At 36.1% G+C, this 17,167-nt stretch overlaps 1 protein-coding gene across 10 annotated transcripts; it reads left to right on the top strand.

Annotated features, from left to right (window-relative positions):
* Positions 1–151: 151 nt before the first annotated feature.
* On the top strand, positions 152–16,974 carry LOC107888369 (ubiquitin carboxyl-terminal hydrolase 26). Of its 10 annotated transcripts, none has more exons than XM_041109302.1 (17): positions 152–364; positions 612–755; positions 864–970; positions 6,731–6,827; positions 6,955–7,551; positions 8,368–8,623; positions 8,837–9,564; positions 9,790–9,895; positions 10,252–10,430; positions 10,644–10,928; positions 11,017–11,221; positions 11,717–11,788; positions 11,948–12,172; positions 13,126–13,386; positions 14,194–14,335; positions 14,842–15,037; positions 15,412–15,816. In XM_041109302.1, exons 3-16 carry the CDS (start codon positions 880–882, stop codon positions 14,934–14,936), a joined length of 3,339 nt encoding a protein of 1,112 aa, XP_040965236.1. In that variant the 5' UTR covers positions 152–364; positions 612–755; positions 864–879; the 3' UTR covers positions 14,937–15,037; positions 15,412–15,816. The 10 variants fall into 10 exon arrangements, with proteins under 10 accessions (XP_040965236.1, XP_016667941.1, XP_016667943.1 ...); XM_016812452.2 differs by having other exon boundaries at positions 6,728–6,827; XM_016812454.2 differs by having other exon boundaries at positions 156–364; positions 597–755.
* Positions 16,975–17,167: the final 193 nt, after the last annotated feature.

Raw genomic sequence — 17,167 nt, 5'->3', positions numbered from 1 at the left:
GGCCCAGAAGTAAAACTTTGACACGGAAAAACAAAATAAAACAAATGCTAGAGTCCAAACCTTATAGCAAGCAATTAAAAGAGGCCCGAAATTGAAGTACCGACCCTAAAAATTCAAAAACAGAGTAATAATAATCAGGAGACTCTAGATCCTAATTAATGACACCGCGATTTTGCCCAATCAGAAAAATGATCTGTTCCTGTCCTGCCATTTCTTCTGTAGGACATTTTCAGATTCCAATGGAGGCCTTTTCACCAAATCTTTTGATTTCCACATTTTAGCCTTTCTATTCTTTCTCATCCATTTCATCTTCAATCTAGTTTTCCTTCAAATTCTCAGCATACTCAGGGACTCTTCCTATCAGGTAAATCTCGTCTTTCTTCTTTAATGTCTCCGTTGCTAATGTATGTGCCAGGCTGTTTGCTGCTCTTGGAATGTGCTCAAAACAATATTTTTTAGATTTAGGATATATGCTCCGACCATTGATTTATCATGACTTTTTATCTTGCACTTCTTTATAATTGATAATGCATCCCCTTCAATGATGATATTTGACCATTGCATGTCTATACCAATTTGAGTTGTTGTTCGGCAAGCAATTGCTTTGGCAGCAAAAGCTGATACGACTTGGTGATGGATCTCTGTGAATGATAAGAGGATGTTTCCTTCACTATCCCTAGCCACAATCCCCACAGCTGATTGACACAGATTCCCATCATATGCTGTGTCAAAGTTAATATTCACAAACTGACCAGGTGGGTGTTTCCATTTTCTGACTCCTGTTAAAATCTTTGGTACTTTTTCTTCAATCCCATTAAGTTCATAAATGTGTCTCTTAATAAAACTTGCAATCTCTTTCCCAGATCTGTTGGCTTTTTCATGAACTCTCTTGTTCATTTCTCCCCAAATTGCCCAAAGAGCGCAGTAAAAGATCCTGCACCGAGAGGGGGTATTCTGTTCAAAAACCCAGGTGAGCCACTGTATAAATTCCATATGAGATACTTGTAATAACTCCGAGAATGATAACTCTTTCTATACTGATATTACAACATGACACTCGCGAAATAGATGATTCGTGGTTTCTGTTGCTCTTCCACACCCAGAACAAATTATGTTGTTTAATAGCCTTTTGTGCTGCAAGTTAACCCGTGTTGGTAGATAATTCCATGATATTCTCCAAACTGTAATTTTTAACTTAGAAGGTAGATTAAGAGCCAAAGATTTCTGTAAAATTTCCTATACCCGTTTTGTAAAGCATAAGCTCTAGGATAAATTTCAATGCCCTGTACTAGTTTATAGGCATTCCGCACCGTGAATTCTCCCGAAGACTCCCCCCTCCAGGCCAGAAAATTATCGTTAAGCTCTTTTGCTAACGGAATGCGGAGAATCTTCTCAGCTACCTCTACTGGAAAAGTAGAATCTACCAACTCTTTTTTTTGTTGCTATCATCAATTAGTTCAACAACTTTAAAGTCACGCAAATTATTAATATGAGACGATAATCTAGAATAATTCAAATCTTTAATAACTGAGGTTTCAGTACCCTTCCCCACTTTCCAGCATAGTTCGTCTGCTAGAATGCCTTTAGTTGCCCATATACTCTTCCATGTGAAAGAACTATTATTCCCTAGGCGCGAATTTAAAAAATTCGTTTTTGGAAAATATTTAGCTTTTAATACTTGTGCAACTAACGAATTAGGATTACTTAGGATTCTCCAACCTTGTTTAGCTAATAAGGAGACGTTAAAACTAGCCATATTCCTAAAGCCCATTCCTCCATCTTCTTTGGATAGACACATATACTGCCATTTACACTAGTGAATTCCTCTTTTCCCTTGCGCCTTTTACCACCAAAAATTAGCAAAGATCCTTTCCAGTTTTCCACATAGGGAATTAGAAAGAAGGAAACATGACATAGCGTAGGTTGGAATAGCCTGAAATATTGATTTAATGAATACATCCTTACCTTCTTGTGATAATAATCTGGTACTCCAACCTTTAATTATGGAATTGACCTTATCTTTTAGATTTTGAAACGACTCCTTTTTACGTCTACCAACCACATTAGGAAGACCTAAGTACTTTTTCATATTTGTTGACCCTCTTACCCCTGAGCTTGCTACTACTTCACCTCTTTTTTCTACTGATGTATTCGAACTGAAAAAAACCATAGATTTATCAAAATTAACACACTGGCCAGAACATTCTTCATATTCCTTTAGAAATCCTTTTAGCAACCTCGCTCCATTATTTGTTACTTCACCGAACAATATGCAATCATCTGCAAAAAGTAAATGTGAAATCCCTTGTCCTTTCCTGCTTACCTCTGCTCCTTTTATCAGACCCTCTTTAATTGCTAATCTCATTAATATCGAAAGTCCTTCACTACATAATAGAAATAGAAAGGGACTAAGGGGGTCACCCTGACGCAACCCTCTAGAAGATTGAAAAATTCGTCCTCTTCTTCTATTGGTATTGACTACGTAAGTTGCTGTAATAATGCATTTCATAATTAAATCAACCCATTCTTTTGCAAAACCCATTCGCAACATAACTTCCTTAAGAAAACCCCACTTGACCTTATCATAAGCTTTGCTCATGTCAAGTTTAACTACCATATATCATTTCTTTCCTGTGCATTTTCATTGAAACGTGTGTAGGATCTTGTAAGCTAGTAAAATGTTATAAAAAATTAGCCTTCCTGGGATAAAAGCACTTTGTGCCACATCAATACATCTCCCCATAACCCCTTTAAGTCTATTGGCAATTGTCTTAGCCACAATTTTGTAGAGAACTGTACACAAACTTATAGGTCTAAATTTTGCTAAGTTCGTAGGGTTCTGGGTTTTTGGAATAAGTACAATATCAGTTGAATTGAGAGGGCCAAAATTTTTACCATTATTTAAAATTCCCAAACAGAAAGTAATGACTTTTTTACCTACTATATGCCAATATCGTTGAAAGAATAGTGCTGGAAATCTATCAGGTCCTAGTGCTTTAGTTGGCCCCATTCCTTTCAAAGCTGAATACACTTATTCTTTCGTAAAATTTGACATTAAAACGTCATTCATATCTGGCGAAAATTTTTCCTCAATGCCCGTTAAGAGATGAGATAGCTCTCCTACTCCTTTTGACGTAAATAACTCCTGAAAGAATAAAGTACCAGCTTCACTGATCTTACTTACTTCAGTAACCTCTCCTCCTCCGTCTAACTCCAGCCTCGATATAGTGTTTTTTTTTCCTACGAAATGAGGCATACTTATGGAAAAAAGCTGAATTATTGTCCCCTACTTTAAGCCAATTCGCCCTTGCCCTCTGTTCCCAGTAAATTTCATCTCTATCAATTTCTATATTCAGGTGAACCTTAGTATCAATAATCTTTGCCATTGTATCATCATTTCTTTCTTCCTCCAGCAACATCTCAAGTTCCTTAGTAAGCTTTTTTTTAGCCCTTATCGCCCTTTTTTAATTGATCTTGCCCATTTCTTTAGAATTGATTGTAGCTTTTCTAGTTTCTCCAATATAGTACCTGTAGATGATTCCCAATATGCTTTAATTTCTCCCTCAAGAGACTCTTCCATGGTCCACCACACCTCAAATTTAAACCATAGACTCTCCACATAAGTTTTTCCACTTTTTGTATTAAGAAGAAGTGGGCAATGATCAGACATCGAATGAGTTAAGTGGTGAATGTTGCCCATTGGAAAAAGATTCCTCCATTTATCATTAGCAACTCCCCTATCCAGTCTTTCTTTGATATTTGTTTCTGGCAAATTTCATTTTTCCCATGTGAGCCAAACCGCTGTATATCCTAAATCTTCTAATTGACATTCTTCTAGGGTTTCTCGAAATGCCTCCATCTGTCTTTCATCTCTTGGTAACCCTTCACTTTTCTCAAAAGAATACATAATTTCATTAAAATTCCCGCTTACAAACCATGGGTGCCTCTGATCTTGTCCCAATTTCCGTAGCAGTTTCCAAGAAGTATTCTTATTATTGACAGAAGGGGAGCCATAAAATCCTGTAAATCTCCACTCTTTATTACCATTATCCTCTATAACCATTGCATCAATGTGATTCTTGGAGAAACTTCTTAAAGTAATTGTGATCTCTCATTTCTATGCTAAACATAAACCACCTCGGGAATCTTCTGCGTCAACATCAATCCCATTCTGAAAACCACAACTTCTTCTGACCTTTTATTAAGAAGACCATCTGGGGATTATGCTGCTTTAAAAAGTACCGCAACCTTCTAATTGTCCGTGGACTCCCCAATCCACGAACGTTCCAACTAATTCTTTTTATTGAGTTTGGTCGGCTTGCCTCTTAGCAGCCGCTGATCCCATAAGTAGTTGAACATCACTCTGCTCCATAGCATTAATCATCGCTTCTGATAACATTTCTCCACATACCTTTTCTCTATCTTTTTCAGCCTTTTAGTTTCGTCTTCATATGCAGCTTCTACACTACAAATCTCAAATTTGTCTTCAGAAGCTTTCCTTTTCCTAGTACAGCTTTCATCCTTTCGCTGAGTCATCATTTGTACTGGAGCAATTCTTTTCCAACTTGCCTTCTTAGCTAAATTTAAATTATTAACCTGTCTGCTCTTGGTTTCAACCATTTGTTCATCTTTCATGACTGTAGATACTTCCTCCTGTTTCTTCATCATCTTCTCTTCACCACTCGATTGTAGTCTCTCGTGCATCATGCCCTTCAAACTATTCACTTTTCCAATTATTTTATCTTTGATTGCCTCCACCTCAGAACCACCTGTATAAGAGCATTGAGCCCTAACCTTTTTTGAAAAATTATTAAATTTAATACTTTACTTCCCGGTTAAGTTTGATTCTGCTTTTAGTGCCAGCGTGTATGGTGGATCCTCTCTGATTTTAATTTTTTCTGCAGGATTCAACTCACTACAATCTACAAGGCCATACCCCACCCTTCCACATCCAAAGCAAAACATTTGTAATTTCTCATACTTAAAAGAAATCCACCATTTATTCCTATTATCCATTGAGACAAAAATACCTCGTCGAAGGGGTTTCTGTACATTAAGGTTTATTTTAAGGCGACACCATTCTCCACTAATTTCAGATCTGAGCACCCCTCCAAAACTGACACCTATGGCGTGTAATAGATCTTTTTTATCAAATTCTGGTTAACATGAACCTATCTTTAACCAAAATGGTGAGAGTTAAGCCGAATGTGGGATCTTTCCACCGATTGAATTAACCTATCAAATAAAATTAGACTTTTTCGGAATAGCCATAGTCTTCCCTCCATAATTAGCTCCAAATATTCTTCTAACTCAAACACGATCAAAAATAAATTCTGCCCCGCTGTCTGAATCTCAAACTTCTTTTTTGGTTTCCATATGCTCTTCATTTGTGCCTTAAAACTCTCCGGGTTGTAAAGCTTCTCTGTCCAAATTGTACAAATCAGAGTTGGTTTCACACTCAGAATCACCATCGACCCTTTGACAGATAGTTAAATAATTTCTTCTTTTATGAGGGAAATCTCATCCCTCTTCTCTCTACCGTCACTACCACTTTCCCCCATCCCAAGCCGCAGCAGCTTGGCAAAGCAATCTTGGTAAGTATCATTCCTCAAACCTAAAACATATAAATAACTTAAATATAAAATTATCTCATTCAGTATGATGTGTATTAAATTAAACTTAAATTATTAAATATGAAATAATCATTTAAAAAAATAGAAAAGCCGAAATAATTAAAACAAAATTGGCTAGAATTTAAAATAATTCAAATTTAAAATTTACCTAAATAATTAAAAAATAACTTGAATATCAAAACTCAAATTAACCCAACTTAAATTAACCATATTTAAAACAGCCCAAGTGACTGTTGTAATTACATCAAAATTATATAAATTTAACTTCTATTAGATTGTTAATATTTTCTTCAAATAAAATTACAAATCAAAAAAGATTTTTTTCCCCAAAATTTCCTTGAAAAATTCCCGACCCACTCTCTTCACATCCCCCGCCAAACAAGCCTCCCACCACCACTCTGTCCCAGCCTCGTCTTCTCTCCCTCCCATTTTGCCCCAGTCCCTCCGCCTCCTCCGCCGCCTCCAGTTCCTGACCCAACCCTTCTCTTACCTTCAAGTTTCCGGCAACCTAGCCAAAGACCAGAAAATTAAACAAGGTAATTATCGAAACCCTAAACTTAATTTGAAGATTGATTTCAACTCCGAGTCATTCAATTTTGAGGTATGGCTCGGGTTGTGTTCTCTGGTCTCTGGTCTCTGCCTCTGCATCTGCATCACTCTGCTATATTAGATTTTTTTGTTTTTGTTTTCAATCCTACTCCTCGTTACTCTGTCTCATCATATTCTCTCCCTGTTTACTTTGGTGAGAAGAACTTTTTTTTAAAGGTATCGATTTTGCGACGCCGCTATTTCCCGTTACTCTGCTATTGGTGGTCGTGATCCGCCGCTATTGACGTGAAATTTGTTCACACCGGTATTGAGGTCTTTAGCTGTGTGGGACGGCGAAATAGCGGCCGGGAACCGTTTGCTAACAAATGTATGCTGGGTGCTGTCCTAAGATTGGCTCTTTCCGAAGATAATTGATTCTATTTGGTCCTTTATGAGGATGAATTTAATGCTCATGCTCAGAGCCTGAAACTCTCAATTAAACTTGCAATTTTGCCTTTATTCCTTAAACAACATTATATGACCTAATCTCATTTTTGTGCCCACAGCAGGGTCGGTCAATGATAAAATGAGCCGACCAACAACCCGTTGTAAAAATAAAAGACACAGACAGGTGGAGAATGATGATACAACTACTGAAATATTAAGGTACTAAGCTATTTTTTATTTAAGACTCAGTAATATTTTACTTGTTCTTTTTCCTCACGGGGGGTGCTGGGGAAGCCACTAAGCTTTATATTGGCGTTCTTTTTGAATCTTTCTTCCCCTTGTGTAGGAAAATTCACCTGACAGGTGAAATAACTGATGATGATGTAAATCAGCTGTACATGATCACAAAACCGGTTTGTCAAGGCTGTCGTGTGAATACTAAGGACAACCCGAATTGTTTTTGTGGGTTGATTCCACCTCCTAATGGCAGTCGGAAAGCTGGCTTATGGCAGAAAATGTCGGATATTATTCAAGCTCTTGGTCCAGATCCATGTAAAGATCTCCGTGCTTCTGCTTACTCACCTGCAGGTCTTACGAATCTGGGTGCAACATGCTATGCTAACAGCATTTTACAGTGCTTGTACATGAACAAATCATTTCGACAAGGTGTTTTCTCTGTTGAACCTGATGTTTTGAACCGACATCCTGTCTTAGATCAACTTGCACGACTTTTTGCGCAGTTGCATGCTAGTAAAATGGCTTTCATTGACTCTGCCCCTTTTATAAAAACACTCGAGTTAGATAATGGAGTTCAACAGGATAGCCATGAATTCCTGACCTTACTTTTTTCTTTGCTTGAGCGTTGTCTAAGTGATTCTCAAGTTTCCAAAGCAAGGACAATTGTTCAAGATCTCTTTCGAGGAAGTGTATCTCATGTTACAACGTAAGATCAATTTCATCAGTGCTAGTTTGCAAATTATGATTTTCTATTTTCTATCTGGCATTATTGCTATATTTCTTCTTTTACTTGGTTTGATATGTTTTGGAGACTTATAAGATGCTCATATATGATTCAATCCTTGATGCCTGCCTCTAGTATAACTAAATAACGAATGGTGATTGACTTTTAGGAAATGAGCGAGAGAAAAAGAACTAATTAACTTAAAAGGGAAGAAAACTGAGAGATAAAGAAAACCCACTCTTCAATATCAAGGGAAAAATTTTAGTGCACTCTGGAAGCTTTCAAGAGATATCATTATGCCATTTAATACTACCACTTGCTTACATTTGTTCATAAGTGGATTATTCCTCCACGAATACTCTTTTTTGTTGCCTTATTTCAAATAATTCCTTCAATGTCAGCTTGCTTTTAGTCTAGGTTTCTGTCATGCTTGAGCTAGCATTAGTTTAAATGAGAGGTGTATGAATCAACAGCCTTTGTCAATCATCTACTAGTACAAACCTCCAGTATTATAGCAGCTGCCTCATGTAAACTTTTCAATCATCTACTAGTTGCAACCACTTTTCGTTGTGAGGTTATTTGTTAGTGTCTTGGTAGTTTTGCTGTAGCAATTTGTATTGAGGTTTGCATTTTACCCTATTCAACCACTTATTTTCTCACACCTTTGAATATATATAAATGGTCTTCCTGCCTATGGAATTTGATACTGCAAGCTTGTGACTGATCTTATGGATGCAACAAGTTCAAGTTAGAAGAATGTATTTTATTTTAGATTTATGTATTATCCTTCATGTATAGGTGCTCAAGATGTGGCAAAGATTCTGAAGCTTCTTCAAAGATGGAAGATTTTTATGAGCTTGAGTTAAATGTCAAGGGCCTCAAAACTCTTGAGGAGAGTTTAACTGATTACCTGAGTGTGGAAGAGTTGCATGGCGATAACCAATATTTTTGTGAGTCATGTAACATAAGAGTTGATGCCTCTCGCAGTATCAAGTTGCGGACACTCCCTGATGTGCTTAATTTTCAGCTGAAGCGCTATGATTTCCTTCAAAAGGTAATTGATGGTGTATTGGGTATCATTTTGCTTTTTGCTTTAATATCTTACAATTAAATGATTAGCAGATCCTTTTTCCTCTCTATTATGACCTTTGATGTGATGCATAAGTAATTCATTTGTGTTGTTTGTGGTAGAAGCTCTTGTCAAAAGCATGCTTCATCAAACAGTCATAACACTTTTAATATTTTCTGTGCTTCAATGTGTCAGTAGACTACTTCAAAGAAGAAGATTACTTCTGTGTTCTCTTTTCCTGGAAAGCTAGATATGCGGGGGAGGTTGTCAAAGCCTTCTCAAGTGGAATTAATATATGACTTGTCGGCAGTTCTTATTCACAAAGGAACTGCTGCAAACAGTGGCCACTATATAGCTCATATTAAGGATGAGAATACAGGGCAGTGGTGGGAGTTTGATGACGAGCATGTCTCAAACTTGGGTCATCATCCATTTGGAGAAGGCTCTTCAACTTCCAATTCTAAATCTAATCGATCAGATGCAGTTGTTCATTCGTCTTGCACAGGAGGGGATGGCACTGCCAATGGAAATCATTTGGATCCCATTCAGCTGCAACATGAAGAATCTAGTGTTGGGAGTCATATAGAGATGTTTTCATCTACTGATGCCTACATGCTAATGTACAATCTTAGTTCTAAGAAGAATGGTGCCAGCACCATGGAAATAGAAGGGGATGCAGTTTTCTTACATGATGGGATTTCACTTCCATCTCATCTTTGTGAGGAAATAACAAACTTGAATTCATCATATGTTGATGCTTGTGAACAATACAAATTGAAGAAGAAAAGAGAACTAGATCACATAACAGAAAGGAGACAGGAAGTGAGATCAGTGCTGTCTGAAGCTCCTGTTCATTCAGTTGAAGAACCGTTCTATTGGATTTCCACAGACTGGCTTCGCCAATGGGCTGATAATATTTCTCCACCGTAAGTATAGTGCTACATTTTATTTGAATCCTTCCTTTTTTATTTGCTCATGCATTTATGGATGTTAAATAGTTGTCCTCTAAGGTGTGGACTTCTGCTTGTTAGTAATCTTGCTTAAGCTTGTATTTTTTTTTCCAAATTTAGTTCCCTTTATGGATTTTTAAAATTTTCCATGGCCACTGTTGCGAGGTTTACTCTTACAGCTGATGGTTTGATGTCCTGCAGTGTTTTAGATAATACATCTATCCAATGTTCCCATGGAAAAATACCACTTTCCAAAGCTGGCTCTGTGAAGCGATTGTCAGCTGGAGCCTGGACAAAGTTGTCTAAGGTAGCTTCATTTTAATCATATGACTTCTATTGCATGAACTCTGTCCACTGTTATTTGCTTTTCACGTTTAATTACACTTAGATACCTTTCTTGTCTGTCTTTTTTTAATCTTTAGCGCTTGGTTAAATTTTAATGAAATGGATGACTTTTATTGCTGCATGAGTGTACTTGCTTTTCTAGGTTTGAATTCTGTTTTGCATATTTGCTTTTTTGTCAAAATGTAAAAATGATTATTGTTATGTTAATGTTTTTGTACATATGTAATATTTTGCTTTTCCATTTTGATATCTTGTTTTCCCCTATTGTGTGATGTCAAATACCTCTGGGTTCATTTTGATGGTGCTTGTGCAAACCAGTACCATGGGGGCCCAACATTTGCCAAAGGTGATCACTGCCTGGACTGCCTTATTGATGTGGCACATACAGTTGTATGTGCAGACAGCTATAGGGATCGAAGAAAATTGATGAAAGAGATTGCAGAAGATGTACTTTTAGCCAAGTGCGAAGATGGAGCCTACTATATATCAAAGGCATGGTATGACTACAGCTGTTTCTATTTTATTTCTGCTTTAAATAGTCTCACTAATTTGATTACCTTTCCTGACTGCGGTAGATTATTATAGGTAAGGGTCCTTTTCTTCTTCTAATAACTGTTGTAGGAAACGCATACCTTCTAGCCTTTTGGTTTCACTGCCCTGTGTTGCTATGTTCTGAGTTTATAGTGACACTGAACATTTTCTACTTGTAGGTTACAGCAGTGGGTGAAAAGAAAAAACCTTGATGCACCTTGTGAAGCTGATGCTGGACCAACAATGTCAATTAGGTGCCCTCATGGGCACCTGATGCCAGAGCAAGCTGCTGGTGCTAAGCGATTGCTGGTCCCTGAGAAGCTATGGCTCTTCTTTTATGAGGATGCAATTACAGTAAAACCTGATGATTCTTCAGGTTGTTCAACTTTTCCTTCCGACTCTGAAGAGTGTCCTGAGTGCAGCAATACACTTTCAGAAGTTGCATGCTTGGAGGATTCTAGAAGGTAATCTGAACTAAGTTCTCATTCGTAGTTTGTTGCTATCTGTCAATATGCTTTCATGGTTGATTGAATTTGATTGTTCATGCTACAGAGAAATGAAGCTTAAACAGCGTCAAAACCATGAAAAGTTAGCCACGGGCAAGAGTATCCCGCTGTCTTCAAATTGCAAGTACTACTTGCTGCCTTCTTCTTGGCTTTCAAAATGGAGGAGCTATGTCACTGCAAGCAGCAAACATACTTCATTCATGGAACCTGAAATTCTTGATGGCGTCATTAATTTGCTTAAATGCGAAAAGGTCACTTGCAACTCTTCTAATAGTTCTTTTTAATAGTCTAGTGCCATTGCGGATGATTATTTTCCCTACCTAGGATTGGTGCTTGTTTACCATTGCAGTTTGAGGTTCTTCAGACCCCATTAAATTTTATCCAACCCTGAATATATTAGGATTATTCCCTACCTATGATTGATGCTTGTTGGTTTGGTTTGGTGGGGAAGTGACCAGCCTTTTTCTATGTGCATTTTGGTGCTTTCTGTCATTTGGTAATGATGTTTTTTGGCAGCAGTTAAAGAATATAGAAATAATGAACTTATGAATGGGCCAACAACCACCTTATGGTTGAAATTGACTTTCATACTTACAATGAGGAATATGCTGTTGGAAGTAAAATTTTATCTGTAGATTATCGGGGCCTATTTTGCTTTCAGTTTGTGATCTTTTTCCTTTCTTTTCCAATTATTATTATTCACGAGGATATTGGTTCTAACAGCCTTCCACCTTTCTTTTCTCCAGCATTCACGCCTTCTGGAGAGGCCACCTAAAGTGGCCTACAAACGTGGATCCTTTTTCCAGAAGGGTTCTACTGTAAGTATATGAGTGTTTATACATATTCATTTTGTTGAATATGCAGATGGTGATACCTACTAGTGCTGTTTTTTATTTTTGAACTTTTTGGCAATATCCAAATTTTTTCTTCATCTAGAATATTAGTTCAAAATTTAAAGTCTCATCTTTGGATTTTAGACAGATAGGTTGACCATTATCACTGAGAACGATTGGAAATGCTTTTGTGAAGAATGGGGTGGTACTGAGGAGAATGGCATATCTGCTATAATTGAGCTTTGTAGCTCTAATGATTTGGCTGAATGCTGTGGGGGCATGCCAATGTGTGAGCAGCCGCTTGATCTTCAAAATGAAGTAAATAATGAGAATGAGTCAAGGCAACCAGTGATTAGGACCTGCCCAGAGGTAATATTGTAATTTTATTCCTGTTACGTGTTTTGAAAATTTCTTCTGGTTATGTGATCTATGTAACGGAGCTTATTTTGATTTAGGATTTATGAACGTTGGCTTCTTTTTTGTGAGTTAAAACTTGATGATAATTTAGCTAATATTATAGTTGTTACAAAAGAAAAAGAAACTTTTGTGCTCTTATCTAGGTGGTTATAAGTGTTGGTTGTTCGTGTTGTTAACTTTCCATAATGCAATGTGATGTGCACATCCTGAGGTATGCAGGACTTTTTTTGCATGGAAATAAGATGAGAATTTGAAGAACTAGAAAAACAATTGGAAGAAGATAGAGAATGCTATATATTTTTTAATTTTTATTTTTCTTCAAATAAACAGGTGTGTTTTATGCATTCAATTCAAGCAGAGGTAATTGGAAATATGATTAGTGGAAGAAGGAAATATATGCTATTTGATTTATCCAATTCTAAAAGGTTCCTCATAATTTTAAGGGCAAGAATGCTTTATTGTTCATAGGTTTTCAAACATTCTGAGATATCTAAGAAGTTATGAAACTTGAACAATGTAATACTGGCTAGAGTGGGATTGTAACATTCTGCTGTGGTTGTTAGGAGTTCTGAGGGCTTGCCAACCTCATTTAAATGAATGTAATTAATGCTTTCAGAATTTACTTTGTAGGATTGCCTCACTTGTTCATAGAAAATTGTTGCATATGTTAGACGCACATGTGAAGAAGGCAAGTATGACATGCTGGTCCTGGTTGGCCAGGGAATTTCATAGAAAGGAATGTGGTACATAGTGCTTAAAGTTTTTTTTTTTTTTAAATAATTTTTACTTGCATCGAATCTGGGAAATGATTTATGTCAAAGTTTTTGCCCAAAACATGGTTGGATTTTTTTCCAGCAGTACTCTTGTATTTGAAAGTTTGGTCTACTTATGTTGATATTTTCCAGGTATGTGAGGAGTGCATTGGAGAAAGAGAAAGCTGCGAGTTGATGCAAAAGCTTAACTATGCTGATGAAGATATTTATGTTTATCTTGTACGTGGAAAAGAAGCTCCAAAGTCAATCTTACAAGCATCTGAGTCCTCTGAGCCTGATCGACGAACCTCCAAGCGTTCTCGGAGGACAAACAATGGAAATTTAGTAAATTTAAGAGTTTCTGCAACTACCTCAATATATCAGTTGAAAATGATGATATGGGAATCACTTGGGGTACGCATTGTTGAATTTGTGGAATTTAACAATATATTTGTTTCCTTAGAAATTTTGTGCTTGTTTTATGTGCTTTTTCTTAACTAAGTAGGTATCTTTACATTGCAGAACTATGAACATATATACCCCTTTCTCTGTCTAGAACATGTGTTTTCATGTTTCAGACTACTTTAACTGCACTGGCAATCTTGTCTCTGCCTACATGCCATTTTTTTCCCTACAAATTCCTTGTTTAATGCATTACCATTTTGTGGACCTTAACCTTTTGGTGACGTATTGTTGTTGAGTTTAATAAAATCTTACTTATTAATATTATATGAACCATTTATATTGTTGCACTGATTTTAACAGTCTTGTCACTTTCATTACAATATTTTATTTATTTAAATGATATTAGTAGGTTAAGTTGCAACGCACCATTACTTTCCTGAAATTGCTCAATCGTTCCGTTTTAGCTTCGTGGAATTATTTTTGGAGAATAGCTTTATGGAATTTAAAATCACTTATGTGGACCAATTTTGATCAAACATGTGAAAATAAAGTTTCTGCTGGAGTTGGTTATATATGATTTGGCTGGACATTGCCCGCTAATTTGGGGTTAATGTCAACCTTTGATTGAAAGTGTGGCAGTAGACAATTTCTTGATATTATTTAATTTTAGAAGGTTTGCTTGATCGTCTACTTGAAATTGAGATATTGCTATCTTCAATTTATTTCCTTTAAATGCATTTGTAATTAGCATTTGTTGTTACTATAGGAAATATGTTTTCTTTCAGTAGCAGCCTCATTGACAATCACTACATGTAGGTTGTTAAGGAAAACCAAATACTGCACAAAGGATCGCGAGTAATTGATCAGGAAACTGCTACTCTTGCTGACATGAATATATTTCCTGGAGATAGGCTTTGGGTGAAAGATTCTGAAATTCATGAAGATAGAGATATCGCTGGTAACATTTCTTTTTTCTTTTTCCTTTTCTAACTAATCCACTGAATATAATTACATTATTTCATTGGTTGTGGATATATTAGTAATTTTAACTTCACATGCCTTTTTGAATAAAGAAGTATAGTTATTATATATACTCATTGATAATTTCCCTGAATGAGTTTGTTGTCATGAGTCAAATGAGACCAACTTATGAATGGAAAAATACATAAAACAAATCCATTAAACAAGTAACATATTTTCATAAGGTTATATTAGTATTTAATTTTTTAAAATGAGCTTTAATTATTATCTATTAACCCACTTCTTTTTTACCTTTTCTAAATAACTATACATGAAATTATTTCAGTTATTTCTACTGCGTTTTTCTCCTTTCTAAGAGTTCACTTTCTTTTATATATACATTTTGCTCAAAAAGCTATATGGGTACTTTCATTCTAAGCTTTATCACCCAAGTATTTCAATAATGAAATTGCCATTGTTTGCTGATCCTTTTGTGGTGCGCAGATGAGCTTTCTGACCAGAAAATGAATGTTGAAAATATTGAAGAAGGATTTCGGGGAACATTATTGACGGCAAATATTTCATCTCAAGTTGTTTAGATGAAGTGTGCTTTATGTTTTTTGCCTACAAGATCTAAATTTTTGTAGATATTGATGGTGGAAGAAGGAATCGTGGAATGTTTTGATTTGCATGTTAGTAGGTAAGTTGCTATCTATATTTATATTTTTTATATGCATCTCTTCTAGCCTCCTCATCATTTTGATGCAATACTTAAGCTTATCAAAAAGCTCTAGTGCAATCCCATGGTATGTGCAGGATGAAGCTTCTATGATTGCTTATACAGACATGAATATATACGTTTGAACATGCATGATGACATCAGCAGTAATTAGTCTTTTGTATATCCAAGAATACCATTCATTTGGTGTCTACGTTTGTTTGGCTGTTTTATCCTAGTAGCATTGTCATTTGGGGATTCTAATTTTGGTTTAACTTTGTAACTTGTCTGTCCCTGGTTTGGTCATTGGTGCAAGAAATCAATGATTGGTAAAAACGTTGTATTTGTGCTAGCAGATAGTAGGAAATGTTGCTGCTCGGAGGAATTATATTACGTGATGTGATGTCTCATCCCCAGCCCAGTTTTGTGCCTTGTAATCCAGAAAACCTTAGGACCTAGACAACCATGGCAGTGTGGTGACCGCGGAAACAGTGATAGAAGAAAGCAAGAAAGTTGAAACTTTTATTATTATATAAACTAAGTAGAGATGGATATATATGAATTGTGAGTTTGATTGGAGCAATATTTCCTTTGCGTGAACTGGATTGGGCTGGAGTGAGATGTAAGGTTATGGATGGTTTTAAGTGGTGATGGTGGTAAGACTTATTTTGCTTGTACAAATATGAGTTCACTGTAATATGCTATGAATTGAAGGTATCAACATTCATATGATGGATGGATGCTAATTGCTTATTAGTAAATCAGTGTGATGGATGGATGCCTATTCTATGGTACTGGTATTTGGTAAATACTTCGAAGGAAATTTTATCCTGCCATTACATCAGCTTGTTTCTGTTTTCTCAATGTTTTTTAAACCAGATCGATGATCAATTTGATCATATCATTGGTTTGTTGATTCAATTGGTCTGAGTAGAAAATTGAAAAAAAAAATAAAACTCAAATTTACCAGTTTGTACTAGTTTTCGATTTAATTTGTTCAAAGTCACTTTTGGTATTACGTTTTTATTACCCTTAGATGACTGAAAAAAAATTATGGACAAATTATTTAGTTGAAGTTTATGATTATAGATTAAGAGGAATGATTGTCTATATTTATGGTGTGTTACTAGAGTGAAGAAGATACATGTAGTTAAGAAGTGTAGCAGCAAATTAAAAGTGAAATTTATTGTGTGTTCAAACGTAAGAGTGAAATTAAAAGAGTAGCAGCAATTTACTTCATTTACTTTTTGGAGAAAAATAAAAAATATAACAGATGAACCAGAATCATAATGAAGACTTGTTGCAAGGAAGTAACTTCAACTATGTACATATATGTTAAGCAAATTGGATGTAGAATGAAGATAAGTACACCATAGTAGTCCTAGGCATCGGCTCATTTGCTTTAATTTGTCTAATCCTTATGAACACTATCTTCTGTAGGTCCTGAAAGCTATCTGCTATAGGGAGTCGCAGTAGGCTTGTATAAATGTCTTCTGAGCTAAGAGATCATCAACTTCTGACAGGAAGGATGTAGGAGCCCCATATTGAGATTAATTATGGAGGTTAAATCTGAGCCTCGGATGAGGGGGAATATAGATACTCGGAAAGGGAGGCTGCCCCAAGATTGGAATGAAGGAAAGACTGGTGCATCAGGCAACCCCTCCACCTTGAATTTATAACTTGCATGATGGATTGCATCTTGTGACGCATCAAGATCCGATAGGCGAGGGAACAAGGCATGCCTACCAACAGATCATCAACTGTTAATCAAAGCAGCAAAAAGTTAATTTCAAAGGACTAAAGTAGTAAATCAAAGAAGCGAAAGTTGCTTCCAATACTGCAAAACCATGGTTTAAAATTGAATCCTAGTACTGGATGGTGTCTTCTTGAGAAATAAGGCCAATCCACAAATTTCATCACATTGTGGAGTTCGGTTACACAATAAAAACATCAAATCACTATTCAATTATTGAACCTCAAAAGCAAAGGAAGCAAAACCTTGCAACACTTCAATGCTTATTAGAAATATGCACACCTTTAGGAGATCAAATAATGAATCTAAAACCCTTGGAAGAACAAAATGTCACTTAGAGTTCCATTATTCAATTTACA

Source organism: Gossypium hirsutum, chromosome D13 (assembly GCF_007990345.1).
Source record: "Gossypium hirsutum isolate 1008001.06 chromosome D13, Gossypium_hirsutum_v2.1, whole genome shotgun sequence".
NCBI classification, from domain to species: Eukaryota; Viridiplantae; Streptophyta; class Magnoliopsida; order Malvales; family Malvaceae; genus Gossypium; species Gossypium hirsutum.
This window is presented reverse-complemented; position numbering and strand designations above follow the sequence as displayed.